This window comes from Fistularia commersonii, chromosome 16 (genome assembly GCF_037954325.1).
Source record: "Fistularia commersonii isolate RoL2024-O1a breed Wild chromosome 16, RoL_Fcom_v1.0, whole genome shotgun sequence".
NCBI lineage: Eukaryota > Metazoa > Chordata > Actinopteri > Syngnathiformes > Fistulariidae > Fistularia > Fistularia commersonii.
The window spans coordinates 11128685-11154904 of NC_141299.1; the positions used below are offsets into that span (position 1 = coordinate 11128685).

Genomic DNA, 26220 nt, shown 5'->3' on the forward strand with positions numbered 1-26220 from the left:
CTCCGGCGAGCCAACCAATGAAATGGCGTCTAAATCCAGGCAAAGCATTTATCGTAGCCAATCAGCTTCGTTCTCACTTTTCCCTGCTATGAAAACATAAACATAGCTACAATCAATAGATGAACAGTTTGGGATTTTATGACAGATGTCCTTTACTCTTGGTATTCTGACAATAGTAATTGGTATTTCATTTTTTTATGAATTTTTGAAGTCAATTTTAAAGTATATTGTACAACAGCATTTTCATATATTGTACTAATGGGCCTCGTTTTATGAATGGCCGCCAGTACTTGTATTAAGCATCAAGATGATAAACAAGCGTGGCGCCAGGATGAGATCACACGTCTGAGGACAAGGAGTGCAAAGATGAGGAAGCATGCATTGTGTCTTTGCCTTGTACATTACACCACTTTGCTCTGCACACTGCACACATTGCAGTCCATGCTCCTGCTAGTGGTTCAAACTATCCAAAAAAATGAGACAACACAAAATGGGATTTACTTCACTTACTTCTAATTGTTTCATCTTAAATTACAATACAAACATTCATTATTTACAGGAATGTCATTCTACTCAGTGGTAACCTTGCCCAGTAAAATATGCAGTTTGTAAACATTACAGTGCCACTAAGAGTGGTTAGAGTATCAGTAAAAACCCAAGAGAAAAAATAGAGAAGGGAAAAACAAATTAAAATATTAAGGAAAGAAATACAAGTTGTCACAGGCCTATTCTAGAGAACGTATGCCAGTAAAAAATGATTAAAAAACAAAACGGAGAAAAAAAAACACCTTCACCAGTGAAAAAATTATACTGACTCCTAGTCGTGGTCTTCTATACCAAACCTTACTCTACTCATAAATAAGTAAGCAGTTATATTATTCCAACACCTGAAAGACCATCTGAGTTACTTGATTTCCCACCATCTGTTGCTGGGACACAGCCCTTCATGTAGCCTTACCATTAATATTAGTGTTGGTGACCCTGCTCTGTCTTATCAATTACATTATTATAAGCATTTGTTTAAATAAAGATTATTATTTGATACATGAGCATGCTGCAGTTACGATGTTCAAGTCCCTCTATAGGTGGTTTGTTTTTAAGCACGGCTGACACGGGAGCAGCAGAGAACATTCACAAAGAGGGAGGGCTCTGGATGTTGTTGTGATGTAGAGCGTCATCACTCACTAAAGATGCAACAGGCGGACAAGCACACAGTCCCTCACTGCTCGGTGTGAATGGCCTGTTTGTTCAAGCTCAAGTACCGCTGGAGTTTGTCCCACACAACCAGGAGGAAAAAAGGAGGAAGTCTGCCTTTCTAAAAGACACATTCATCTGTCCTCTTAAAACAGGACAATTTGTGTAAAAAAAGTGCCATTTACAGTATATAAATGTAAAGAACAACTCCCACTTCAAGTCTACTGGGCATTTGTTTTTTGACTCTGGAGAGTTTGCAGGGCTGACTGATCTACAAAGCCGTTTGCAAAAGCGTAACTTGATTTTAAATAGAGTGTAGATTGGATTGATTCTCAAAGAGAGTTTAACACATAAAGAAACACATCTTTCAGTATTCAGTATTTTTCAATGTGCTTCAAAAAAAGAAAGAGCCATTATAAAATAAACAATGAAACCTCAGTCCCCTGGTAAACACAGAGCAAAGGCTAACACAGCGGTAAACCAAATTACATGAGAAGGAAATAATTTGAATCGAATTAAGTTAGAACTCTTTTTTTGAACTCTAAATGTTAAAATCAAAGAACCCGCCCATTAAGATTTGTTAAATGACACAATGCAAAGCGTGAAATTAGTTCTACCTGATGAAATGATGTATTATTTTGTATCAAGTAAAGGATTTCAATAATGTAAGTATTCCTATCAAATTAAAGAAAAGGGAGCATTGCAGCAACCAGGACGAATGGTGATTCTGGCCTGTTCGATTTAGTGTTCGGAACTGAGAGGGGAGCTGTTTGGCTCTTTGGCTCCACTAAGTCCATCCCCACTGCCCTTCACCAACAATATTTTTAGTAGCAGAGCCCATCTCCATACCTTACAAATAGAACCCTGTCAGGTACCCTTGTGTACCACGGTACAAGATCAACCACAAGCATGTTAGAAATAAAGTTTTATGAATATTCCTTGTTGCGAATGTATTTTAGATTGTATCTGGATGTGAGGGTCATCTAATATACCCCTGCAAGAGAATATACCGAGACTCTGGAATATCATCTGGTCCACACAGCGTGGAAGTGACTTGTAATGATGTCGCACACACAAAAATTCTATCATCTCTTTTCCTCCTGTGCTCCTGATAAAAAGACTAATCATCTTATCAAGCCTGAATAGGCATGGCTAGGCTAAGCTGAGTGGTGCATTGTGGGACTGTGGATACAGGAAGCTGTCTCAGCTCTGGTGTGCTTTCAGTGACTGTTAAGGGCTGGAGGGCACGTAGATCCCGTTCTCTTTGGTGCCCTTGGCTTTGTGCAGAGCAGCTTGGATACGGAAGTGCGTCCGTGATTCCATGGAGTAATTTTTGTAATTTTGCCTGCAGGGAAAGAGGCACAATTAGAAAGTCAGCATGGTTGCAGTTTTAGCAGGTCTATCAACCGTCCAAAGTAAATGTTATTGTCCTTTAGAGGATATAACATGCTAAAGATATGAGGCGTAGCAAGCAATACTTTGCTCAGGCAAAAGTACAATTGGGGTGAAATTAACTGCAATGTATCGTGACATCTGACAAACTCACTTCGCTGTCTCTAGGAGTTTGATAGCTTCATCATTTCTGCCTTGATCCAGACATAATAGACCATGCTCCAGCAGAGCGTTAGGAACCAAATAATGGTCATACTTGATCTGGTTCTCGCTATTGGTGAAGCAAAGAGAAGATGTAAATTGTTACTGCATTGACATCCTTTTCTGCATATTCAAAGGATATAAACAATACTTGGCACATTGAAATAGAAGAAATGTAAACAATATAAACTCCCCTTATCACTACACAGCTGCTTCAGTAGAGCAAGGGTTTTCCAAAGCCAAGAAAGGTTAATTTTCAGTGGATTTATCGATACGTATGGATTGAAGAATAGGTTGTCTGATACCATAATCCCTAAACAGTTGAACTAAGCAGGAAAAATATTGCTGTTTTATTTGTCGTTAAATTGAAAAAACAAGATGTTTGTCTCAAGGTCTTACTTACTCATAGTCAATGAGAATGAGGGACTCTCCATATGACTTGAGGTAACATTTTTCTTGAAAATAATGTAGTTTTATAAATCATGTTACTTTATCACAATCCCATTTACTGAGCTTCCCTGGGAAATTACGGTACTTAGGAGTGGCAGGCCTGACACCCCCACCCCCACACACATACACAAACTTTAAGAGCCTCTTGACTACAAAAAATACAAAATTTGATCTGTGTAACAAGTGAAGACATACTACATGAATAGATGTTTTAATTGTTTTAATTAACCAGTATTACACGGCATGTATTCATGTGTGTTATCTGCTGGCTCTTACTTGCACAGTACAAGAGTGAAGTAGTGTTCCGCCTCTTCATGGTGTCCAAGGTGTTTGAGACACAAACCCTTCAAAAGGCTCAGCAGACATTGATCATCAACAGTGAACTCCGTCCCTTAGGAAGACACAATGATTCATGTGTTTTGTTTTTTTTTTTACTTGTGAAGCGTCTTTGAGTGTCATGAAAAGCGCTATAAAAATCCCATGTATTATTATTATTATTATTATTCAAAAAACTGAATCCTGAATCTCAGCAGTTACATTTACTTGCTCCATAAATAAGCATTAAACAACTTTACCCCACCAATCACAAAAATAACATGTCCTAAAAGCAGTATCTGTATGAATGTGTCGCTTATTTTTTCATACTTGTGTTGCTTTCGAGTTTAGCCTGTGCCTCATCGAGGGTTTTCAACATGCTCTCAGTCAGGTCTTTGTGTTTGCCAATGACTGTGTATCCGTTCCAGATGTACATCATTTCCTGGACAAGACAAAGAATAGCACAAACTGAGCCAAGACAAAAATGAGAAAAAGTATAATTGGTACCCCTTACAGCTTTCACATTGTACTTTCATCACTGTTACAGACGAAGTGGTCAATGAAAAGAAGTGATATATTCAATGAAGAACCATCAGTCAGCAAGCACAAGTTGTTAAAGCGAGTGAGGAACTTCTAGCGAGGCAGCTAAAATCAAAACGCTAAAATAGTCATGGAGTTTAGTAACTATATCTTTTCCAAAGGTTTTGCACTTCAGCAAGAATTATATAAATTAAATTAAAAAAACAATACTTTTACCCCAACTCCTAACCTTCTGCATTAATGGAACGCAAAGGCATATCGTAATACATGGTAACAGGTGGAACCTGTTCTTGAGCTCAATGTTACCATCTTTTCCTTTTCCCTCAACCCTCTCCATTGGCTCGCTCTCTGTGGTCTGGTTTGGTGATCAAATATCTATTTCTACAGCCTTACCCGGACAGGATGATTGGTCCATGCTGATTAGTCATTCCAGTCAGGAAAGACACATACAAAGTAAAGCATGACTCATAGCTACATCACATTCCTGATTTATTACAGCCATTCACTGAAAATAAAGGTTACAATAGACTGTAGATCAAAATGTGCAGCAGCAGTATGACAAGGAGGAGGGCCTTCAGTACTGACCAGTGGAGGAGCGGGGAGAGGGATGGGGTTTTCGGCTAGATACCGACGAGCTTTCCGAATGGCAAACTTCTCGGTTGGTAAGGATTTGCCTGCGATTTTCTGCTTCAATCCTGGGACCTGCCTAGAATAAACAGTATGAGATAAAAAGTTTATGTCAGCAACCTTTAGACCAAATTTGTTTTGTTTGATTTTCAAACTTTCTGTCCAGACAATCCACATATGCCCAACAGGTCAGAGATATGGAGGCAGTATGTCATGTTGTTTCTGGTAATCACTTTTCTGAAAGACCATTTAAAACCAATGTCAATTTCTCCCCCCCCCCAAAAAAAAAGATGTTATTAAAATCAGCTGTTTTTTTTAATGAATTTCCCTTAATGATTTTCTTAACATAAGTGCTAATGCCACAAATAGCAGCAGTTGCCTGGAAATGGTTCATTTTACCCATGAGATACAGGTACTCTTCCAGGAAGAAAAAACTGTTATACCACAAGCATTTTCACAGAATGAATGCAGAAACCTGAACAGAATGAGTGCAGACTCCCCGAAGGTAAGGCAATCATCTTGAGTCAACATGCTGAGGTATGCCGCTTTCATGTATGCGTAGGTAGCCTGAGGGAAGAAAAAAGCTATGTCATCCATGATTTTTTCTTCAATGAGATAAAGAAGAAAAATGAAACTGCATGGAGCAACGGACCTGTAGCTCCTACATACACATCCATTGTCTATCATAAGTTAGGATGAAAGATGTGTTTTTCTTTGTAAATCTCATTTTCCTTTGTTATTCACAGACATTTTATTTTTTTGTCTCCAGGACATTTCTACCGAGTACAAGCAGAATCCATGTTTCGGCAGCAATCACCTGGAAGTTTTTAAATGGAACCGAATAGTTGGGAATCACAAAAATACAGCCTAGTGCCTCATCTTTCCAGTATTTCTACATTTTCATAAAGAATCATCAGTAATCTAAATTTGTGATTTCATCTTTTGGCACCACTTTCAAATTCAGACACTGTTTTCTTCTCAGTTTTTGTTTAAGGGTTGCAAAACGGAGATGTCGATAAGCCACATAGGCCACCACATACTGTCAATCAAGATCACAATGGCCCACCTTGGACCATGAGTTCTCCTTGCTGAGAAGGTCAGCGTAGAAGTAGGCCATCTTCCAGTGCCTTTGGTAGGTGAAACACCACATCAGCTCCCAGTAGCACATGTGATGGAACTGCTTCCACTGCTGCTGAGCCTCGCAGCACTCTTCAAAACGCCGGATGGCCTGACAGAAACATTCAGATATATTTATCGCTATATTTTCCTACATGATCCACTGAACAGGCCCTGGATGGATTTGATATTGAAACCAGATTTATTTTCTTAAGTGATTTTCTAGGAATAAAATACATAGTTGATAGACAATCACTAAAAAAAAAATTACCAGTGCAACAAGAATAATGAAAAATTTTCAACAGTATTTTTTACAGGTGATCATTTTGTAATCAGCTAACAAAGGTTTATGGCAATAATAATACTCAAGCAGTACAATTTTTATCTGATAGGAATGCATGTGTTAAATTCATTTGGCTGTTTTTGTGACCTACATTATCTTCTTAAAATACTATTTTTTTTTCCAATCATTGTTGCTTGTGGTATTTGTTTTTACAAAAGAATGTATTAAAATCACATACAGCATCCAGGTTGCCTTTGATTTCCTCTATTCGACCAGCGAAGAACAAGAAGATAGATCCCTGAGAGGGGGAAAAACAACATTTATTGGGGCATGAAGCATAACACATCACATTGAAAGAGTTAGTGTTTGGTGTTTTGATACCTTAGGATATTTTTTGAGATACGGTTGCAACAATTTCTCTGCATCTTCAACATCTCCCTCTCCAGTGCCTGTAAGACAGAACACACATCTGTATGTGAGGTTTGAAATGGTTATGTGTGTCACTAGTGTGTGTGTGTGTGTGCGTGTGTGTGTGTGTGTGTGTGTGTGTGTGTGTGTGTGTGTGTGTGTGTGTGTGTGTGTATAAACTGACCTAATATGAAGCTCATGAAGGTGTGATAACAAAGCAGCAGCATGTTGCACAGGAAAGACCTAAACGTGGATTCTACAGAGCCCTCCTGAAGCTGCTGGAGACCAAACTCCTGCGTGCGCATGCACACACACACACACACACACACACACACACACACACAAATTCACATTCACACAGACACACACACACAGAACGTACACATGCACGCACCCCCCCAAACATACACACACAAAATAAAATTATGTATATCATTTCAAGGCATGTAATGGCAGACTTTTTTTTTTTTTACAGAATTCATATAGTCAAAGTTATTTCTGTGAAATAACTATCTGTTTGATTGATTAAATAAGTAATAAATAAGAATCCTAACAATAACGCTATTGCAAGCTTATTCACTGGGGTCAAACCGCATACAGTTTAAGCATGTTTCCTGTCTGAAAGTGTAATCACGGGCACAGTTCATCTGAAATATGTATCACACAACTCGGCATTCTTCATAGTGATTTTCCTTCCTACAGCTCTCACCCAGTCTGTCTTCCTGCCATTTATTGCTGTCATCTGTAAAAAGCACTCACCTTATTACCTGAGAAACCAACAAATTCAAGCAGCTTAAGAGTTCGTGTGGGAAGCATGGAGATCATCTGCATGACGTAAAAGAATAAATACAGTGGAGGTTATAGGATGCCCATCATCAACCATTGACTGCAGATCAACAGGAAACTTCCAGAAACAGAATGGGTTAATAGGGTACATGATGTTAAATGGGGGCTTTACTGGTTTTGGGAGTCAGTTTAATCAACGTGTCATGTGACCTCTTAAATATAGAACAATCAGGTAAATATATCTACCAGCTTTATAACATTTATACATTAGCATTATACATCACTAATTTATAACATTAGCATTATACACAAAACAGGAATGGTTATAAAGCAGTAAGAACTCCTCCCAACACTCATTTGTCACATCCAAGCTCTTACTTTCACCTTTCCTATTTAGCAAAAGGCGCTATTATCACACAGAATTTTCCATGTAATCTCACAATATTTTTCCGAGTTTGGCCGCAAGCCTACTGTCTCTTCGTCTCTCATAAGATATTGGTTTGATTCAAGTGAGGATTTTATATTCGAGACCTAAAGGAGCTGTAAAACAAGCTTTGTCTGTGTAGAATCAATCAATCTAATTCCAGATTCTAAATCTAAAAAATATTCTTGCTTGATTTTTGTCGGGAGGGTATAGCGTCTCTTGGATAAACTGAAGCCATGTTGCTCACTACTGGTACAATGGATAATCTGTTAACCATTGATGCATTTTTTTAGGAGGCAAAACTTTCTGAAGAATATCTCCATTATGGACTAGTGTTTGAAACACATATGGCTCAGGTTCAACAAGACAAGGACAAATGCAAATTTTTGGATACATTCTTTGCTATGCTCCTGCGGCCTCGGTTCGAGATACACTCCCTTTCGTTGCACTTCCGCTGCGGTAAGTCAAAACAATCAAAGCAAATCCCTTCAGATGGTTGGCAGCCCTGCTGTGATCCCTTTTTTTTTACTGAAAAGGGCACTTATTTTGTGCAGGTCGTAAATAAACACCAGTAAGCAGATGAACAGCATGAGAGTGATCAGGCTTTGCTTTCATGACTCCTGATCATTCCTGTTAACAGACACTTCTTACATTTTCTGCTACTCATGTGTTCATACTTCACCTGAACAAGTACCTTTTGGTCTATTTAATTAAACACGAAATTCTCAAAAGTTTGCAGTGAACATCTTTTAAATGGGGTGTCTACACTCGGGCCTCTACTTACTAGATTGAAAGCTCCGACTCCCAATTTAACACCGCCTGCAAAATGGCCGTGGTTGTCGCCATGAGTGTATCCACTTGACTGCAGGATTGTGTGTAGCTCTCTGCAAGGATTTAATAAATCAGTCATATCAGAAAGTAAAACGACATGTAAATATTTCTAAAGAAAAGTAAAAAGTTCAGGTCCTCACTTGTATGTCTGGTAGCTATTCCTCACTTTGATCCCCCCTTTAATGAAACTGATCATATTCTCATCCTGAACAGAGAAGTGAAAAGACAGTAAAAAAAAAAAAAAACATTAAAATCGCAAAAACGTGGGGGCAAATGACAACTGTGGATGATCGTCCTCAGGCCTGACCTGAAGAAAAGTGAGTGCTGCCCTCTGGAGGAGGCACTCCGCATAGCACACCTCGGCGTGAAGTTCCTCTGGGGGTGGAACATAATTTGTCAGTAATCTTCGATCAGACAGCTCAGTGGATCCCAGGGGTTTCAATTTAACAACCAAACACACTTATAAACACATGCAAGTACTTAATATATAGCAGAAGACTGGAGAAAGTAAAAGTAAGACGGAAGAAAAAAGGCAGAAGCCAGAAAGGTGGGTGTCATGTCCAACACTACACACACTCAGGTAGGGAGTAAGAGTAAAATAACACGCCTGGAGGTGCTTTCTAACACATTCATCTATTATGAATGACGGCGGGTCACATAATAAGCGTCTCGTCAACGTATGACCTTACTGACCTTCCGTGAAGTTTTTGGAGAAAGTTGACTTCTTGCGGTGCCTGAGTACAGAAACATGTAGAACCGGTTTAGATTTTTTCGATATGAAGAAAAAAAATTGCACCTCCTCTCATTTCCTTTTATATTCAAGTTCCAAGAAAGTCAGAGAATGAGCCTTTTCTGGTAAGGTCAGAATGCTGAGCTGACACACGTGGCTTGCTTGGGTGTTACCAAAAGATCTTATTCTCCTATCAATAATCAAACTCTGAAAATGCCCTGCAAACGTTAGCAGAGAACTTTTTATTATAACTGGCGTGATGACTCCAGCTATAAGCTGCTATTCACATAAGATTGTCAAACTTGCACTGTTGTTCTAGGACAAACTGTTGCCTGAAGGTGTGACATTCTAAGGGGAAAATGAGACACAATCATCTCAGCATGTTGTCTGATTTCATTACGATGTTGCAAACAATTCAAAGTCCAACAGATACATCTTGCACTGCATGGCTGTGTTTTCGAAGGCAAAATACATTTGAAAGTGAAAATAATTTTAAGGTAAAATTCATAAACAAGTAAATGACATAATGTATAATTTATACAAAATTATTTTCTGTCCTATTTAACACATGAGCAGTCCACTTTTGTCTTCCTTTGCTGTTATAACAATTACATTAATTATATTAACAAAGTCTATCTTGCATTATATTGTTTTCTGTCTTTCCTTAGTTTGAAACGGGTTCCTTCTAAAGTAAGAGTGTAAACACACACACACATGTTTTTGTCCTTAAAATAAGAAATACATAAAGCAAACTCATTTTTTTTTACTGTTACGCACTGTTTTACTGACAAGGCAAAAGCAGAAGACCACAAGTACTTGTGATCATTTTTTGCAATCCCTTTGTTTTGTTGTTTACAAAATTAAATAAATAAAAAATAAAAATAAAAATAAAAATAAAAATAAAAATAAAAATAAAAATAAAAATAAAAATAAAAATAAAAATAAAAATTAAAATTAAAATTAAAATTAAAATTAAAATTAAAATTAATCCAGGCACATCATCAGCCATCAACCAAGAATTATAGCCCCATGTTGTATGGCAGCCTCACCGCTGACAGACGGCCTGGGCCTCCTTCATGGTGTTTCCAGCAGTCAGGATGTGTTGAGGGTCAAATGTCATCATGGCCTGCATCTCAAGGATGGTGGCGTAGGTCAGGGCATGGTACATGCTGTCTTTGGTTCTGTTCAGAGAACAATGTGCAACATTTACATTTTTTTTTACATTGTAATGTATCTGAAAATGAAAGAGGAAGTGAGACAGAAAAATCACAGTTCGTATTGAATGACTTGCTGCTCCTGGATTACAAATTAAAATATTGGCGGAGAAGAAAACTAGAAAAAAGTAAAGAATAGTGAGTGGGGGAGTTGGTCGTGTACAAATCAGGAGTGTGACTGAAAGGTAAAAGCTATAACCTGATACGATACCCCATTGTTGGTGTTTCATATCATATGCTGGATTAAAATCCTTTAAACTTGACCAAAGTTTGTCAGTGACATTTTCCCTGAGGATATACTTGTTGTACCGGTTAAGAAGCCTTGTTGTTCCGCAAAATGAAATGCAAAATCAACACTATATAATCCAGTCCACATGCTATCTTCATGTAGCTTTGTAGCTTTATAGCATTGCAAATGTGCACTGTCCATCTCCAGATATAAGGGATCTATAGAGCCCGATTAAATGTTTTAGCAACAGAAAACAACTGCAAAAACCCTGAAAAGGCACACAACACAAGTCTGGTCAAAGACAAAGGCAGGTGTTTACAGGAATGCTGTCAGTCTGCATAACTAACATACTGACTGATACAATGACTCATCTTTTTCCATATTCACTCTGTGAACAGTCATCTTTGTACACCGCATCAGTTACATTTACATTCAAAACCAAAACATGGTCACAGCATTCTTGTGCTTTGATTTGACTTAACAGATCAAGGTAGTTTATATTTAAATTTAGAATTTAGAAATATTTATAGAATGAAGTTTCTGTTCAAGAACCAGGAATTAAATCAAGACACAGCAAGTACATGATCCTGGAAGATGGGAGAATTTGCCTTCCTGGATGCCATCGCACCGGGGTTATATAACAATGAAAACCTAGGAAACATTCTCAGAGTCAACTGTGAGGTTTAAAACATTTCTTGTGGCTGTGCTGAAAATTAGGGAGAATCTCAAATATCTCACAGCTGTATATCATCTCATGGACAACAGATACAATAACCTTCATTCTGCTGGCAGCAGGTTCCTGTCTGCAAAAGTCATTTTCAGCGTGTTCCCATGCACCTTGTTCTCAGTTCTTCATATCAAGTAACATCCTGGGAGCTCAGGCAACAGTGGCAACGTTCTCGTCAATTGCTGAATTGCACGTTGCAGATTTGCAGCAGCATCTGGTCACCGTCTCAGCTGATGCAGAATAAAGAGTCATGCAGGGGCTTTATTTGGCCTTGTGGCATTTTTGCATATCGAGCATGAAAAAATAGAATCATATCTACTTTTTGGTTGCTCAAGGGGAAATCTCTGACGGGTACTTTAGAATATTGGACCTGCATCCACAAAGAAATTCTTCATCTATAGACATAAAAGTATCAGGCCCCTCTGGAAACTGGATGAACAGACTCTAGGCTGGATAAACACATGTAAAGCTAGATTAATATTATAGATAGTATGAGAATTTTAAAGGTCTAACTTTCCTTTTCAAGGATACCTTATTAACATCCCCTTTGTTTCAAGCAGCAAAAAAGTTGTCAAATTATGTGTTTGAGTTACTTTGCTTGATGCCACCTGTGTATGTTGTAAGGCGGATGTAGCAACAATAAGCGTTGCAATTTTAGCCTTGACAAACTATTTTATTTAGAGGCCAACACTTGTCAATGTGGAGTGAAAGAAAAAAAAAAGAGTTAAGGAAAGAAGAAAGAGGGAAATCATAAGTGACAAATGAGTGACTGGAGGCGTTCTTATTGCTTTAAAACCATTCCTGTTTTTGTTAGAATGCTAAAATGTTATAATGCTGGTAAGTATATTTACCTAAGTGTTTTGAGTTCAGACTGATTTAGTCCTGGGATGACGGAAAGATTGCAGTAAAGGTGAGGTGTTAAGTGTTGATGATTCAGATGAGACTATACATATGAATGAGTACTTACTGCAATGTGATCAGTGTGTTTGTTTGAAGACGGTGTTTGGAAATACCGGGTATTTGTAGTCTTTATGAGCTTATGGGAAATTTTTGACTGCTGTTGCTGTCTTCATGGTAATTTGGCTAGAAACGAGAAGTACGATCACCATTTCCTGTCAACTCCTGTGAGTTAGTACACACGACTACTGTGGTACTGTATGTGCAAAGTTGACAGTTGACATCCTAACAGCAAATGCCATTTGCATGTCCCCGCACTGTCTGGAGAAAAAAGGGAGACGGAACATTTTCAATACTGTGGTTTTAGAAATACTTACATACGCTGAGCATCAGCTGGAAGCAGCTAGAGGTGGTTGGCATGGTGATTATTGGCAGCCAACAGAGTATTTCACATATATACAGCCTATTGTGTGCCAACACAATGCAAGTTGGAAGGTAGTGGTTGCAGTTAAAGAAATTTATGACGTGAGTTAAGGTATTGCTGTTAACTCTGTCAAAAGGACTTTTTAAAAAAGGCTTTGAGGAAGCCTCTATTTGTGTAAATATTCAAATGACATTTGAATGGCTCCCCTCAGACGCCGCTTACCCGGCTGCAGAACTCAGAGGAGGAGAGCAACATTTGTCCTTCAACACATAACACCTCTGAAAGCCCTCCTCACCACCCCATCCTACCCTATCCTACCCCTTAAGTGTATTGCTGTTCACATCACATTCATAGATGTTCAGCACACAGAATAAATGTAAAATTTTGTATTCTCTGTTAATAAGATGTGCACATATTTATAGATGTACAGCCGGTGTACAGTTTATGATACAGATGTACAATTCATTTCGAGATGTTTGGATCTTCGTATGCTTCTGCCACCCCATGTGCCCTTCAATTGTCCTTGTATAAATAAAATAAATAAATAATAAAATAAAATTATTCTGATTCTGATTCACAAAAATGTAAGGAACAACGCCAACAGGAAGACCAATCTTGGCTAATAGTAACAGTAAATGTAGGGGAGCTATTGCTGATTCATGAAAGCCTAAAACATCCTTTCTGTTTTCTGTTACTTTCCTAAAAGTAATCGAATAGTCTTGCAGAAAAACAGTAATCGTAATAAGGGAGCTAATGCTGATTCATTAAATCATAAAAGTCATAAAACATCTTTGATGTTTTCTGTTGCTTTGCTATAAGTACCAGAATAGAGTCTCACAGGATAACAGCAGTTGTAATAAGGGAGCTAATTCTGATTCAATTAGAAAAATCATAAAACTTTTTTTTTACAAAAAAGGCACAGCTTTGTAGCACTAATGTGACTTTCAGCGGGCCATGACACCTTTCAAGTCTTTCGGTAGATTCGTCCGCATGGATTTATACAACCCAAATGCAAACACTGAGAGTGTTTGAGTGCTAAGCATCAGTTTTTGTCTTTGACCTGTTTGTGTTCATTAAGGTTGGACTTTTATAGCAGCACTGATGTGTCACTCAGCTTGGGCTCTTACCTGGATCTGAGCCGCGCTTGTGCCTCCTCAAATTCATTTCTGAGAAACAGATCCAGAGCGGCCATGCAGTCCTCCAGGGCCAAGGTCAGGTCAGACCTGGAGCACCTGGACAACAACAAGAAAAACACACCGTGACAATAATCAGGGGAGGAAGGGCTGAGTTTTCGAGCAGAGATATACGGTATCAGTCACACAACTGTTTTTAAACTCAATGTTGGGTAGTCAGGTCCTACCCAACAAATTCGATTTTCACAGAGTAAAATCTTATTTAAACAAACTGAAGAGCAACAAAGGAGCTTGTGTTTCCAGGGCTGTTTGTCTGTCTCTAAGCAAGATTATGCAAAATCTAACAAGCCACTGTCCATTATAAAGATGGGTGGAGGGTTGAAACACGGGCCAGAGAAAATAAAGTCCAGGCCAGGTGGTGACCCTAGGTTGTTTTGTTGTTTTTGACATCGTTCATAATCGCATTATCAGGCAGTTTTGGCATTTGGATTAGTTAGGAAGAAATATGAAATCGTTGAACACCTCATGTTGTTTTATGTGAGTTATGTGAGACAATTTCAGAGAGAAGCACTTTGCCCTGCCAGAAAAACCAAATCGAGATTCTCTCTCCTTCTCTACCGCAGAGAACCTGCTCTCATCTAGTCAAAGTCAAAGTCAGCTTTATTGTTAATATCTCTGCATGTACTGGACATACAGAGGAATCGAGAAAACATTTCTCAGTTTCCCACATTAACAAAATAATGATAATAATAGAGTGCAAATTAGCAATAAAGTGCACTGCTACATTAAACAGTAAATTTATAGACAAATGTTACCAAACAAGCGGCAGCGACAGAGAGAAAATATCATAATATTGTGCCAATTCATGATAGCCTTAACCACTTTTCCAGTATTCAATAAGACAAGAACATGTTCTGTGATTGTCAAAGTTATAACATCATATTACATACAACACTGTAAAATGTAAAAATAATATATTTTTCTAGATCTTTATAGCCATTCAGTTCACAAATAACAATCCAAGGCAATTAAGTAAGATTTTTCTGATGTAATGATTTCATTATTTTTTCGTACAGTACATCACATTACCAGAATGAAATATCCAACAAATTAAATAAATGGGGATGGAGGCAACAAAAGACTATGACACAGGATGGGGGAAGATTCACAGTTATCATCTACAGTCCATTATATGATCAAATTATTAATATTGCGATTAATCCCGGTAAGTATCAATGAAGATCAACTTTGAGTACACGTGACCTTCAATCCCTCGTCATGACCTGATTCTCAACAAGAATTGAGTCTGGGAGGGGGGGGGGGGGGCGATTTGAAAAAACCCTTACAGTAAACAAGGTCTAACAAAAATGCAAGTTACGTTCCAAGGATCTGTCCATGCAAAGATCAATGGCATTTAGAAAAGCATGACAGTTAAATGGATTTTTTTCAAATAAAGATAGCCTAAATGACCTAATTATTTTGGTGTGTGCGTGTGTGAGTGTGTGTATGACTTTTGAACAGGATCATTCATGAAAAATTAAATGCACATGCTGCTGTAAATAATAGCAGTTGGCTCCTTTATAAATACATCACTTTGTTGCAAGTGGTCTTTTTGAATGCACTAATAATGGTTAATAACGTTGCAGTGTCGGGAGAGTTTGTGCACATGACCCTCACGTGATGAGCACAGAATGCTGCCCAACTGAACACAAGCCATGACTGAATGTCCTGCTCTATTCCAGCCACTTGCTACTGACCTCTTGATTTCACTCAACTCTGACGATGCAGTTCTCAAAATATGTCTTGAGTCTCCTTATCCGTTGGTTTAATAGATGTTGTGATAGTGATATTAATTTAAAAAAAACGATCTAGATAAAATAAAACATTAATTGTCCCATAAGGTATTTGTACTTAGTAACCATTAACATTGTCAGTGTGGCGGACTCAAGGGGCGGTGCCTGTTACCAGATAGGACTGCAGCTGGGGGGCATGGTTTTATGGCCCAATATCTTTCCTTGTTTTGTTTTCCTGCGCCGGCTCCGGCCTTCGGCTCATACGGCTTTGGCTAAATCCTGGTGTCTGGCCGCCAATGACTGTCAAGATTCGAAGAAGGAGGCTGACTCTGTCCTGATGGCTAGCAGAGAGTTTACGGTGGCCCTGCGCTGATTTTCGCCATTCGAAAAACATCACCGCAAACGGCAGCTATCTCATACAGGACTTCTTCATACGGCAGGTACCACTATGCACTGAGCCCAAGACGGCAGTGATCACCTCATTTGGGCTTTTTGCATTCATGTGCATGTCCTTCAGCTTGAAGGGGGCAGCTCAAACCTCTCAGAGTCTGACGGACTAGGTGGTGCATGACCTTGAATTTGTGTTTGTGTATCTCGACGCCATATTGGTGGCCAGCCCCTCGGCTCCACAACACCTGCAACACCTGACACGGGTTTTCCGTCGTCTAGACAAACACAGCCTGATAGTCAACAGGGCCGAGTGTCACTTCGGACCGCCAGTGATTAACTTCTTGGGTCACCGCATTTTGCTACAAGGCGCTAGTTGCAAGCAGTGGCGAAATTTCCCCGCCCAGCCTCTGTCAAGGCATTGCAAGAGTTTTGGGGCATGGTGAATTTTTATAACCGTTTCCTCCCTCGTGCTGCCCACTTCCTTCAGCCACTTTACAGGGCTCTGCGGCTTAAGAAGGCAGACAACCCTGTTGACTTGACTCCCAAACGTGCCCAGGCCTTTGACGGGGCTAAGCACGCCCTGGCTAACACAGCCCTCTTCGCCCATCCCACACCCATGGCATCTATTGCTATGACAACCGATCAGTCTGACATAGACATGGGGCGGTGGTTAAACAGCTGGTGGCGGATGCTTGGCAACCACTCGGATTTTTTTAGCCGCAAGCTGCGAGACAGTGAGTGTAAGTACACACTGGGAGTTGGTCCCCATCCATCTGGCAACCTGTCATTTCCCTTCCTGCTGGAAGGTCGTTCTTTCATGGCTTATGTAGACCTTTACCCTGTTCAAGGTGACTGAGCTGTGGTCTGTTCAACAGCAGCGTCATGAGGCAGCCATCTCCGATCTCACAACTGACATTCGGCATGTGGCTACAAAGTCCAATCCCGTTGCTGAATGTCTGTTGCATGTGCTCATGTGTCGGGACACCTCAGGGTGGGTTTCTCGGCTATGGCCGCTGACCAGGCCGGGTCGTCCATCCAGGTCGCTAACCAGCCTAAGGGTCCTCCCCCTTAGGTCAATACGCACTGGCGTCAATCTAGGGGATGTGATGGTGCAGGAAGGTAGCCCTGCCCTCCGTCTGCCCTGGCCATCCTTGCCCCGTGGTTCCAGTGCCGTTCTGCGTTCTAATTCCTCATTCTGCCACATTAGCAAGTCTACTTGATTTATGTATAATGCCAGCTGGTATGTAACTTTTTTAATCTCAATTTAAAAGTGGACATGGAAAAATTGATGAAAGCTCAGTGTAACAGCTGCCTCAATATTTGACAGCTGAGGCATCAACCACAACTACTGGAAGATCGCAGAAGGACAGAAGGGAAGACAAGCACAGTTGCTAACTTGTGTAATGACGATGACTAATATTCAGCATTCACTTGGCATTCCTGGCTATTAGAAACACAGGGGATCTATAAACCCATCAGTGTTTCTTTCACAGACGCACACACCACCATGACAACCACCACCACCACCATTGCCATGAAGGAGCGAACACACGATGTTGATGCTTTAACTAATGACATGCGGGTGACTGCTTTGCTCACCGCATGACTAGTGGCAGGCTCTGTTTCCTGATAATAACGGCAACGCAATTTACTTTTGCAAAAACCCACACACACACACACACACACATTCTCACTTTGCACATGTGTCTTCAAGTCCGCTCACACTCAATTGATTCTGTCTAAAGCAGTAGGAAATCAACACTCCACACATAGTAAATGGGATTAGGAAAAAACACAAAATTCGGGGTAATCCCATTTCATGCACAGACAGTCAAGTCTTTTGGTTTTTAAATTAGGCCTGTTTTATCATAACAATAATACGAATATAATATTATTTCAAGACAGATTAAGTTTGAAGCCCTATTGCTTGTAGAGGAGAATTTAGAAGACTTGTTTGACAATTCAAAATGGAAAGAGTAGAACAAGCCACCGTACTATATGTGTGATTTACTTATGTAATTTTAAGGACAAGAATGTGGAGTTGCTCCACAGTCACTGACACAATCCCTCTAGATCAAACCAGATCATTCTCTGCTCTGTATAAGAAAAAGTTCAGGCACAAACAAAAGGCCCTGGAGGAACAGACAGGAAGCCGGAGAATGAGATGCAATTGGATTATTGTTTGACAAAATTGCTTTTGACTCCTGTGTCAGTTAGTACAACTTAGACGTGCTTAGACGGACATGGCTTTTTAACCAACTCATAATAACCAAAATGACTGTCTGACCTTGATCTTAACTTTTACCTTGTTCCAAGCCGAACTCGATCCTTAGCAAAACATATTCTTTTGAATGATCAAAAACTGAAATGACAAATTCCAGTTCCCTCAGGTCGAGTCACCTGTTAGATTCAGAGAACTAAAGGAGGATGTTTTTTCTATGGCTAATGGATCTGCCTGCTAATTTCATGGATCCTTCCTCCAGGCAGCACCTTTCTTTCAGCTCTAATGAAAATAAGGCAGCCTCTCTTAAATTGTTGTCACGGGCAGAAAAAACACATATATCTGAAAATATAATCTTGTCAGGGTGTGAAAATCAAATATCGGTAAATTGTTAAGCCGGTATCTTGGTTTGTGAAGCCTCTTTTTAAATCCTACACAATGACTGAGCACAGGTTGCTAAGGGACGCGACACCGCGCTCCACTTCAGACCGCAGTGGATCGGCACATCGGTAAACAAAAAGCTGTCACGGAGAAATTTTAGACGGCACTAAAGCTGACACACCATCAGCGGCTTCATCGTTTCCTTATGGCAGGAAACCAACGCAACTGGTCCTGATGGATCGGAAAACAATTATATACATATATGGAAAGGGAAGACACGACAAACTATTGCCACACAGTACAGGACACTGTGCTTCAGCAATGAAAAAGAAATGCCAGTTGTAAGAGAGAAAAAGAAGGCATGACTGCAAGTACAATGAGGAGAGTCTCTTGAGTTCCAGAAACACATCGCGGGCATTGTCCCAGTGACTTAACGTAATTTCAGGTCAGCAAGTCGTTAATTCTGCATGGATTTCTCTTGAGAGCAACTTATACAATGATGATCATTATCAGTGAGGCGAATGCGCTCACATACACACACACACACACAGATGAGCCCCCATAGCCAGCACACTTGTGACACATCAGTGCGCACACCTCTTCATGTGCTCGGAGAAAGTACACAAACGCACACAATTCCATAGAGTGACTAAGCATTAGTTTGGGTGTTTCATCACCCCGCACCCCTCCTTCTAGCTGGCAGAAGATGGGGTAAGGCCTCGTAGCATTTAGCCGTGACACAAATCTGTTCTATAATAATCCAAGCAAGTTTGTCCACATGCCTGAGAGTCAAAGCCCAAACACACAGCCTGGGACACACACACACACACACACACACACACACAGATCCAATTACGTGACAACGCCAAAAAAACAGAAAACCTTCATTTACAATGCATTTTAAAGACACGCCATCCAATAATGCGGCAGATGTGATATATCTTACCCGTTTGACAGAGTCTCTTCCTCCCCTGACATTTTCATTTGGCTAAGTGTGTGTGTATATGTGTGTGTATATGTGTGTGTGTGTTTGTCAGCGTGAGCAAGAGAGCCAGAGCAAGAGTGGGGGAGAGAGAGAGCGAGAGAGAGAGAAAGAGCAAGAAGAACAGCTCACAAAAAAAAAAGTGAATGTGAGCCTGGAGGCCTTTTCAGCAGTGCAGTGTAACGCTCCACGTCTCTTCTGTGGCAGGAGGAGAAGCAGCAGGCGGGTGGAGGAGAAAGAGAAAGAGACCGAGGGGCAAAGACTGGATGAGACAGGGAGGGAGGAAGGAAAAGAGGAGGAGGAGGAGAAGGAAGGACACAGCAGCAACAGCAGCCCTTAATAAGATTGGGATGACTATCACACAGAGTGAAAACAAATCTATCTGTGCTGACTCTACAAACAAACTGGCGTTTGTATAGCTATTTTTATGAGGACATTCTGAGGCATAGTTCATTTCCCCTTTATATGCCAATATTGTAAACATAAACTAACCTGCATATAATTGTAAAATGAGCTTTACTCTGAAGGGGTCTCTGAAGGGGAGGAAGACCAAAGAACACATTCTTTCACAAAATGTCCTTATTTCAATGGTTTTAGATGCAGACTGGCCCTTACAAAGATAGCAGATCATACACAGACACACACACACACACACACACACACACACACACTTGAGTGTCCCACCTCTTCTGATTATCACCCGCATGCTACACACTGCAGACTTTAACCTGGTTGGTTAAGCCACAATGGGGGCTGGACCAAGTGTCCACGATTCATGGCCTGAGGATTTTTATATGGGATGTGAAAAAACAAGTAAATAAGTAAATAAGTAAATAAATAAGTAGTGCTGTAACTACAGCAACAAAAACATCAACAACAAAACACACGTCTAATTTCCATTTTATACATGCTCAGATTAGATAGATAGATAGATAGATAGATAGATAGATAGATAGATAGATAGATAGATAGATAGATAGATAGATAGATAGATAGATAGATAGATAGATAGATAGATAAACAATGCTCATGCCACTGTCCAGCTAAAACCGATACAAGAGAAGTAAATAAATGAAAAAAAAAAGGGCTAAACCGACAACTTAGACTCTCATCCTTCTGTCAAGATCCGGCTGGTCGGGTCTGCTGCAGTGGCAGAGACGTAACACTGCAGCCGCCTGATAGCACGAAAATAGAAGACGTAGCTGCAGCATAGTGGCTCAGAGACACTTTATGAGAAATCAAGGGAAAGCACTGGCAAAGCGCCAGTTGTTATGACACTCCATCATCATCAGCAGCAGCATCAGCAGCAGCTCTACACGCACCACTTTTACTGTCTGTAAATGTAGGAGTGTTTCTATGTATGTGAGGGCACCCTGACACATATTCCAAGGTAGGTGGGTGAAACTGCTTCGCTGCCATAATAAAGCATGCACTGTTTATACATGACTTTATTTCAAATTTTGAATATCCTCCCACAATGGATCCAATCAAAATCTCTATTGAGGTTTTTGAGGGTAAATTTGCAATTCCATATATATATAGCCAATGCGGTAAGAATGGCTTTTTAACCCAAACTGTGAAGACTTTCAGTTAACTTGATAATTGATAAAGATCTATTGTTTTGAGTCCCTGGCCACTGAAGCCAATCTGATACAGTGGCCAAACCATGTAATGACATCATCACATGACACACTTTCCAGAGGCATCACATTGTGATACAAATGTGAGTAAATGTGCTGGATTTGAAAAAAAAATCCCTGCAAAATTACTCGTGTAAATACAGTAAAGGTTAAATTAAGAGCTCAACTTTTTAATCTGTTTTAATTATTGTTTGGTCAGACATATATTTATGAGACAGCCCCTCAATTTTTTTTGTTTGCTCAGCATAGGTGGAGAATCCTACTAAATTATTCATCTGAACACTGCCAAGAACCCTATAAAACTGCAACACTGCCTCTTAGTTCAAGCATTGTATGAAAGTCACAACTGAATCTGATAGCTGTTAGAAATGTTGTTTGTGTGTGTGTGTGTGTTCATGTGTTTGTGTGTGTGTGTGAGAGAGAGAGGGAGAGAGAGTAAGAAAAACAGAGAGAGATAAGGAGAGGTGGGGAGAATGAGAGACAGTCAAGCTGAGCAGGGTAGATTTCAGACAGTGACAATGATTTTGCAAGTGATGTCGTGCATGCTGTGGATCTGGTCTCACGTGTTTATCCCCGGCTCATCTCTCCATGTGCCCTCCCACTTAAAGGACAATGAAGGTGAAATCTTTTCTTTCCTTTTTTTTTTTTTGAGTGTCACTCAACAAGGCAACGACCTGAAACCAGTGTCCGGCTTTTTAACTGGTATGTTTTGGTACGACAAAATATGGAAATTCTAAAAAGGGGCACAAGACTAAGTAATTTTATCCCCCTTTAAGTCTGTTAAAGGATTCGTTGGAAGTTCACCAGCTCGACCAGAAAAAGTCTCAAGTGTACTTGGATGCATAATATAGAAGACAATGCCCTGAAGTCAGAATTTATTCTCTTCATGCGCTGCTGAGCACTTTTCATTACAGTGCATAGAGCCTTGGGCCTGGAGAAGCACCCAGTCCTTTTCATATAGCCGTGCTATTGTCCCCCTCAAGAGCTGGATTGGTGAACCACAAACACATAGTCTATTTATGATGCAAACACTCTGGCTCTAAATTTTAAAAAAGTGTAATTATCAATGTCAAGCACCGCATGTTTAAAAAGATAACAATCATGTGATGGTTTCTGCCGTGCTAATCACATTTGGCTTTTTTTTTTCCTCCTGTACTATCCTCTAAAACACGCTTGTGAAAGCAAAACATTGTTACGAGTTGGCCATGACAGGGAAACAGAAATTGGGAATTATACGCTAAAAAGTACACTTATTTGTGTGGGCCAGAGGCAGGCTGGGGAGGTGGGCTTTGTTTGTCCCAGATTGAACCACATGAAGTGGACCACTGTTTCAGTTTAGTCTGCCACAGTCTCACTAAGTCATTGCAGCAAGTTTCACTCGAGGCCAAATCAGGGCTCTTGGAGAAATGATCCGGGATGAAATGTGGGCCATGTTTGTTTATGAAACTGGTAACATTTTGTAAGAAAAAAAAAAAAACCTCATCAGTCATTTATTCTGACCCCAAATACATGCTCTGGTTTTTAGTGAGTTTGGATTTACCCGTTCGATAGATATGCTGATTCCAAAGCATCTTTGTTGTCATGTAATTGTGACCTGAAAAGAAAAGGAAAAAAAGAGGAACAGAATCAGGGCTGTTTAGAGAAAAAAAAGGTCATCCCAAGGGATGAAAACGAGCTGAAAATACAGCTATTGTAGAGGTAACATAATCATGAGATGTTGACCCTTATTATATGTGGAAACTCCCATGTTATTTGTTTCTTGTTAATGATTTATTTAAAAAAAAATCTCCACAAAAGAACTTGTCAGCTTTTGAAAAATCTGAGCCTTGAATTGCAGAAACAGGTTTCACCAGAAAAGTTCTTCTTGAACAATTAAACCTGTTGCCAAGAATATGCATCTGATGTGGTATTTGGCTGCTAAAATCTTTACGGAAATGGAATATTTATTAACTTTACTGATTGTCCTCCTGCCTAAGCACACTCACATGAGGTCTGCGTTGATCGGATCCTGGTCTGGACTTTTCTGCAAAGACAACCTGGGTGGGGAAGGCAGAGTCTGTGTGTGTGACTCAGCAGGATTTCGAATGAAGCGTATGAATACAATGTTTTTTTAAGCCTTACAATGTTTCTTGTTATTATAATGTTACTGCAAAGCTATACTTGATAGCTTGGATAGTTGAAAATTGGCGGTACTGTCTATTACATGTTGGAATATTTGGTTTCCTCTATAATGGCTTCTTGTTCCTGACTGTACGAATAAATATGCACGTAAGACGACCTACCGGCTTGGGGAGTCTGGGCTGTCAGGCGCATTTTGTGCCTGCATGACATCCCTGTGAAAAGGTCAAAGGTGAACATTGAGAGGCGTTAACAATGGCTCGCAAGAAGGTGAGACAAGGATTCAGTCTACAGACCGCAAGTCTGATCGAGAACAGATTCTATCACCAAAAATTCAGCGCAATGAGGGTGAAAAAAGCAAGACAGAGAATTTCAACGTCAACATATAATCCCTCTCTTCATTTGCTCACGTTTGCTTTTTTTCATTTGTTTAGCAATTTAAAGTTACAGAAAAGGAGCAAGTTTTATTGGCTAGTTTTCTCCTGCAGTCCATTTTATCACCTTGAAATCTGTAATTTCAAGCATTAAAATAATAATAAAAAATCAATAAAGAGCCTCCAGTAGATTCAAGATAAGCTTCTATAAGAGCATTTTTATATGTTGTTAAATCATCCTCAGAATGAAGAAACTAACCAACAAGTTGACAAATTTGTAAATGGACACCATCTATTTTGATAATTGACACTGGTATAAAACAATATAGTTGTCATTTTTGTTCACAATTTGATGATGTGAATATAATCTGCTCTCTTTATTTTTCAAATGTAGATTATTGTAGTTATTCATGAAATAACGATTTTAGTTGCAGACATTGCAGTATATAATCTTTGGGTTTTAAGGAAGTTAAATTAGTTAAAGTATCTTCGAAAGTTTACAGACAAATCAAGTGACCGGTTACAAGAAAAAAAATAAAAATAATAATGATTATAATGGAAATATCAGCAGTTTTAAAACATTTATTTTAAATATGCAAATGTTCCGAAAACTAGTCCATATCTGATCGGAACGCGCGACGCATGTCCGCCCGTCTGATCACGTGACGTGCAGACTTAACCAATCACAGCCGGCCAGGGATCCGGTCTCTGAAGGCGACGCAAACCGACCGCGAGTTACCGGGACGGCGAATACAAGTCATCTGCCGATACACACACACACACACACACACACACACACACACACAAAACCTCCTACAAAGTGTGCGTTCTGCACCCGAGCTCAGTTACGACTATCGCCTATTGCAGATTACAGCACATCTGTATATTTATATATACATATCATGTGTTATATTACATTTATACATGTTTATATCCATAAAAACTTTATCTTCCACTTACTTGTCGTTGTTATTTTTCTTCACGGATCGCCTCCACTTCATAAAACTCATCCCACACACGCACACAGAGCAAATCAGCTTCACACCGCGGGCATCGATGACAGCAACTCAACACTGACGGAGGAGCGGTCTGTGTGTATGTGTGTGTACGTGTGTGTGCGTGTGTGTGTGTGTGTATGTGTGTGTGTGTGTGTGTGTGTGTGTGTGTGAGTGAGAGAGAGCGAGAGAGAGGGAGAGAGAGAGAGGGAGCGTGTTTTCTCCTCCTCCCTGACGTGGAGAGGAGCCTAACACTCACACCCAACTTTTAAATGCACCGCGGCCGCTCCTACTTCCGGGTTCCTACAGCCACGAGAATGTCCCGGATTACGTAAAACACTCTCACACACACACAAACACACACATATCCATTGACATGTATAGGTTTCATGTAGAGTTTATATTATCTCTACCTGTATGAGAAACAATGTACCTGGTTGCTATGACAAATGTCCCAATGCCAATTTCCCATCTATCTATCTATCTATCTATCTATCTATCTATCTATCTATCTATCTATCTATCTATCTATCTATCTATCTATCTATCTATCTATCTACCTATCTATCTATCTATCTAATCTGAGCATGTATAAAATGGAAATTAGACGTGTGTTTTGTTGTTGATGTTTTTGTTGCTGTAGTTACCATCGGGACAACAAATCAGTGAAATTATATCAAATTACTGACAACCACCCCGCAGGCTTAATATGTTTAGCCCATGTAACGATACCTATTAAACAAGAAATGTCTGACAGGGACATGGTGTTGTTTATCTTTGACAGTGATGTTTGCATTTAACCTGATAATTAGACAGAAAGATTTTTCATGTCAAACTGTGATTCATATTTTGCTCTTAACTCACAAATCTGACACTGACGGGCTGATATTCAACTCTTGACCTCTTCATTCATCGAGGCACGACCCCTCATGCTGTCATACACAGATTTTAGAAACAAAACTCTTCCGCTTAATATCTATTAATAAGCAAAGTGATAATGTCATCTTGGCTTTGGAACTTGTCCTGCAGAACAGACAACCAGTCAACCAGTTTCCTTCTTACTTTGAAAATAGACACCCTATGCACCTTTTGTACCATTTAGAGTTACTTTTGTCGCCTATTTTCGTATTTGGTATTTAGATAAATGTAGTGTCAACACGGCCCACCAGTACACTAATATAAAAATCGATACCAGCTCTGGAGTCCAGTCAGAATCTATGAGGTAACAGATACCATCTGTCTTACCCAAGATCATAAATATCTAGAGCAATATATGTTTAAAAAATGAAAAAAGATGCTTAAAAGACCATTTGAATGGCTTCTTCCTTGTTTTGCATGTTTCATGACCCTTTTACTCACGGTGTCATTCTGCAAACATAACCTTTTCTCTCTCGCTTTTATACCC

The 26220-nt window shown here is 39.7% G+C and overlaps 1 protein-coding gene across 3 annotated transcripts; it reads right to left on the reverse strand.

The window, feature by feature from the left end:
• Positions 1–127: 127 nt before the first annotated feature.
• On the reverse strand, positions 128–24977 carry ttc39a (tetratricopeptide repeat domain 39A). Of its 3 annotated transcripts, XM_086161812.1 has the most exons (21): positions 24781–24977; positions 23611–23661; positions 23314–23364; positions 22869–22922; positions 13916–14020; positions 10347–10478; positions 9261–9301; positions 8875–8942; positions 8708–8772; positions 8521–8620; positions 7286–7351; positions 6711–6819; positions 6500–6567; positions 6357–6416; positions 5786–5947; positions 5195–5286; positions 4678–4798; positions 3883–3994; positions 3514–3628; positions 2741–2857; positions 128–2539 (listed from the first exon to the last, which is right to left on the reverse strand). In XM_086161812.1, the coding sequence occupies exons 1-21, from the start codon at positions 24828–24830 to the stop codon at positions 2425–2427; spliced, it is 1854 nt and encodes a 617-aa protein (XP_086017938.1). In that variant the 5' UTR covers positions 24831–24977; the 3' UTR covers positions 128–2424. The 3 variants fall into 3 exon arrangements, with proteins under 3 accessions (XP_086017938.1, XP_086017939.1, XP_086017941.1); XM_086161813.1 differs by lacking the exon at positions 22869–22922; XM_086161815.1 differs by lacking the exons at positions 22869–22922; positions 23314–23364; positions 23611–23661; positions 24781–24977 and adding an exon at positions 19653–22799.
• Positions 24978–26220: the final 1243 nt, after the last annotated feature.

Bases quoted from the DNA above. Each gene is read 5' to 3' on its own strand.
- ttc39a (XM_086161812.1), bottom strand. From the start codon at position 24,830: ATGAGTTTTATGAAGTGGAGGCGATCCGTGAAGAAAAATAACAACGAC. The intron at 8,943-9,260 runs GTCAGTAAGGTC...TTCCACCCCCAG, and splicing joins CTCCAAAAACTTCACGGAAG to AGGAACTTCACGCCGAGGTG. The intron at 4,799-5,194 runs GTTTCTGCATTC...TGTTTATTCTAG, and splicing joins TCTGCACTCATTCTGTTCAG to GCAGGTCCCAGGATTGAAGC.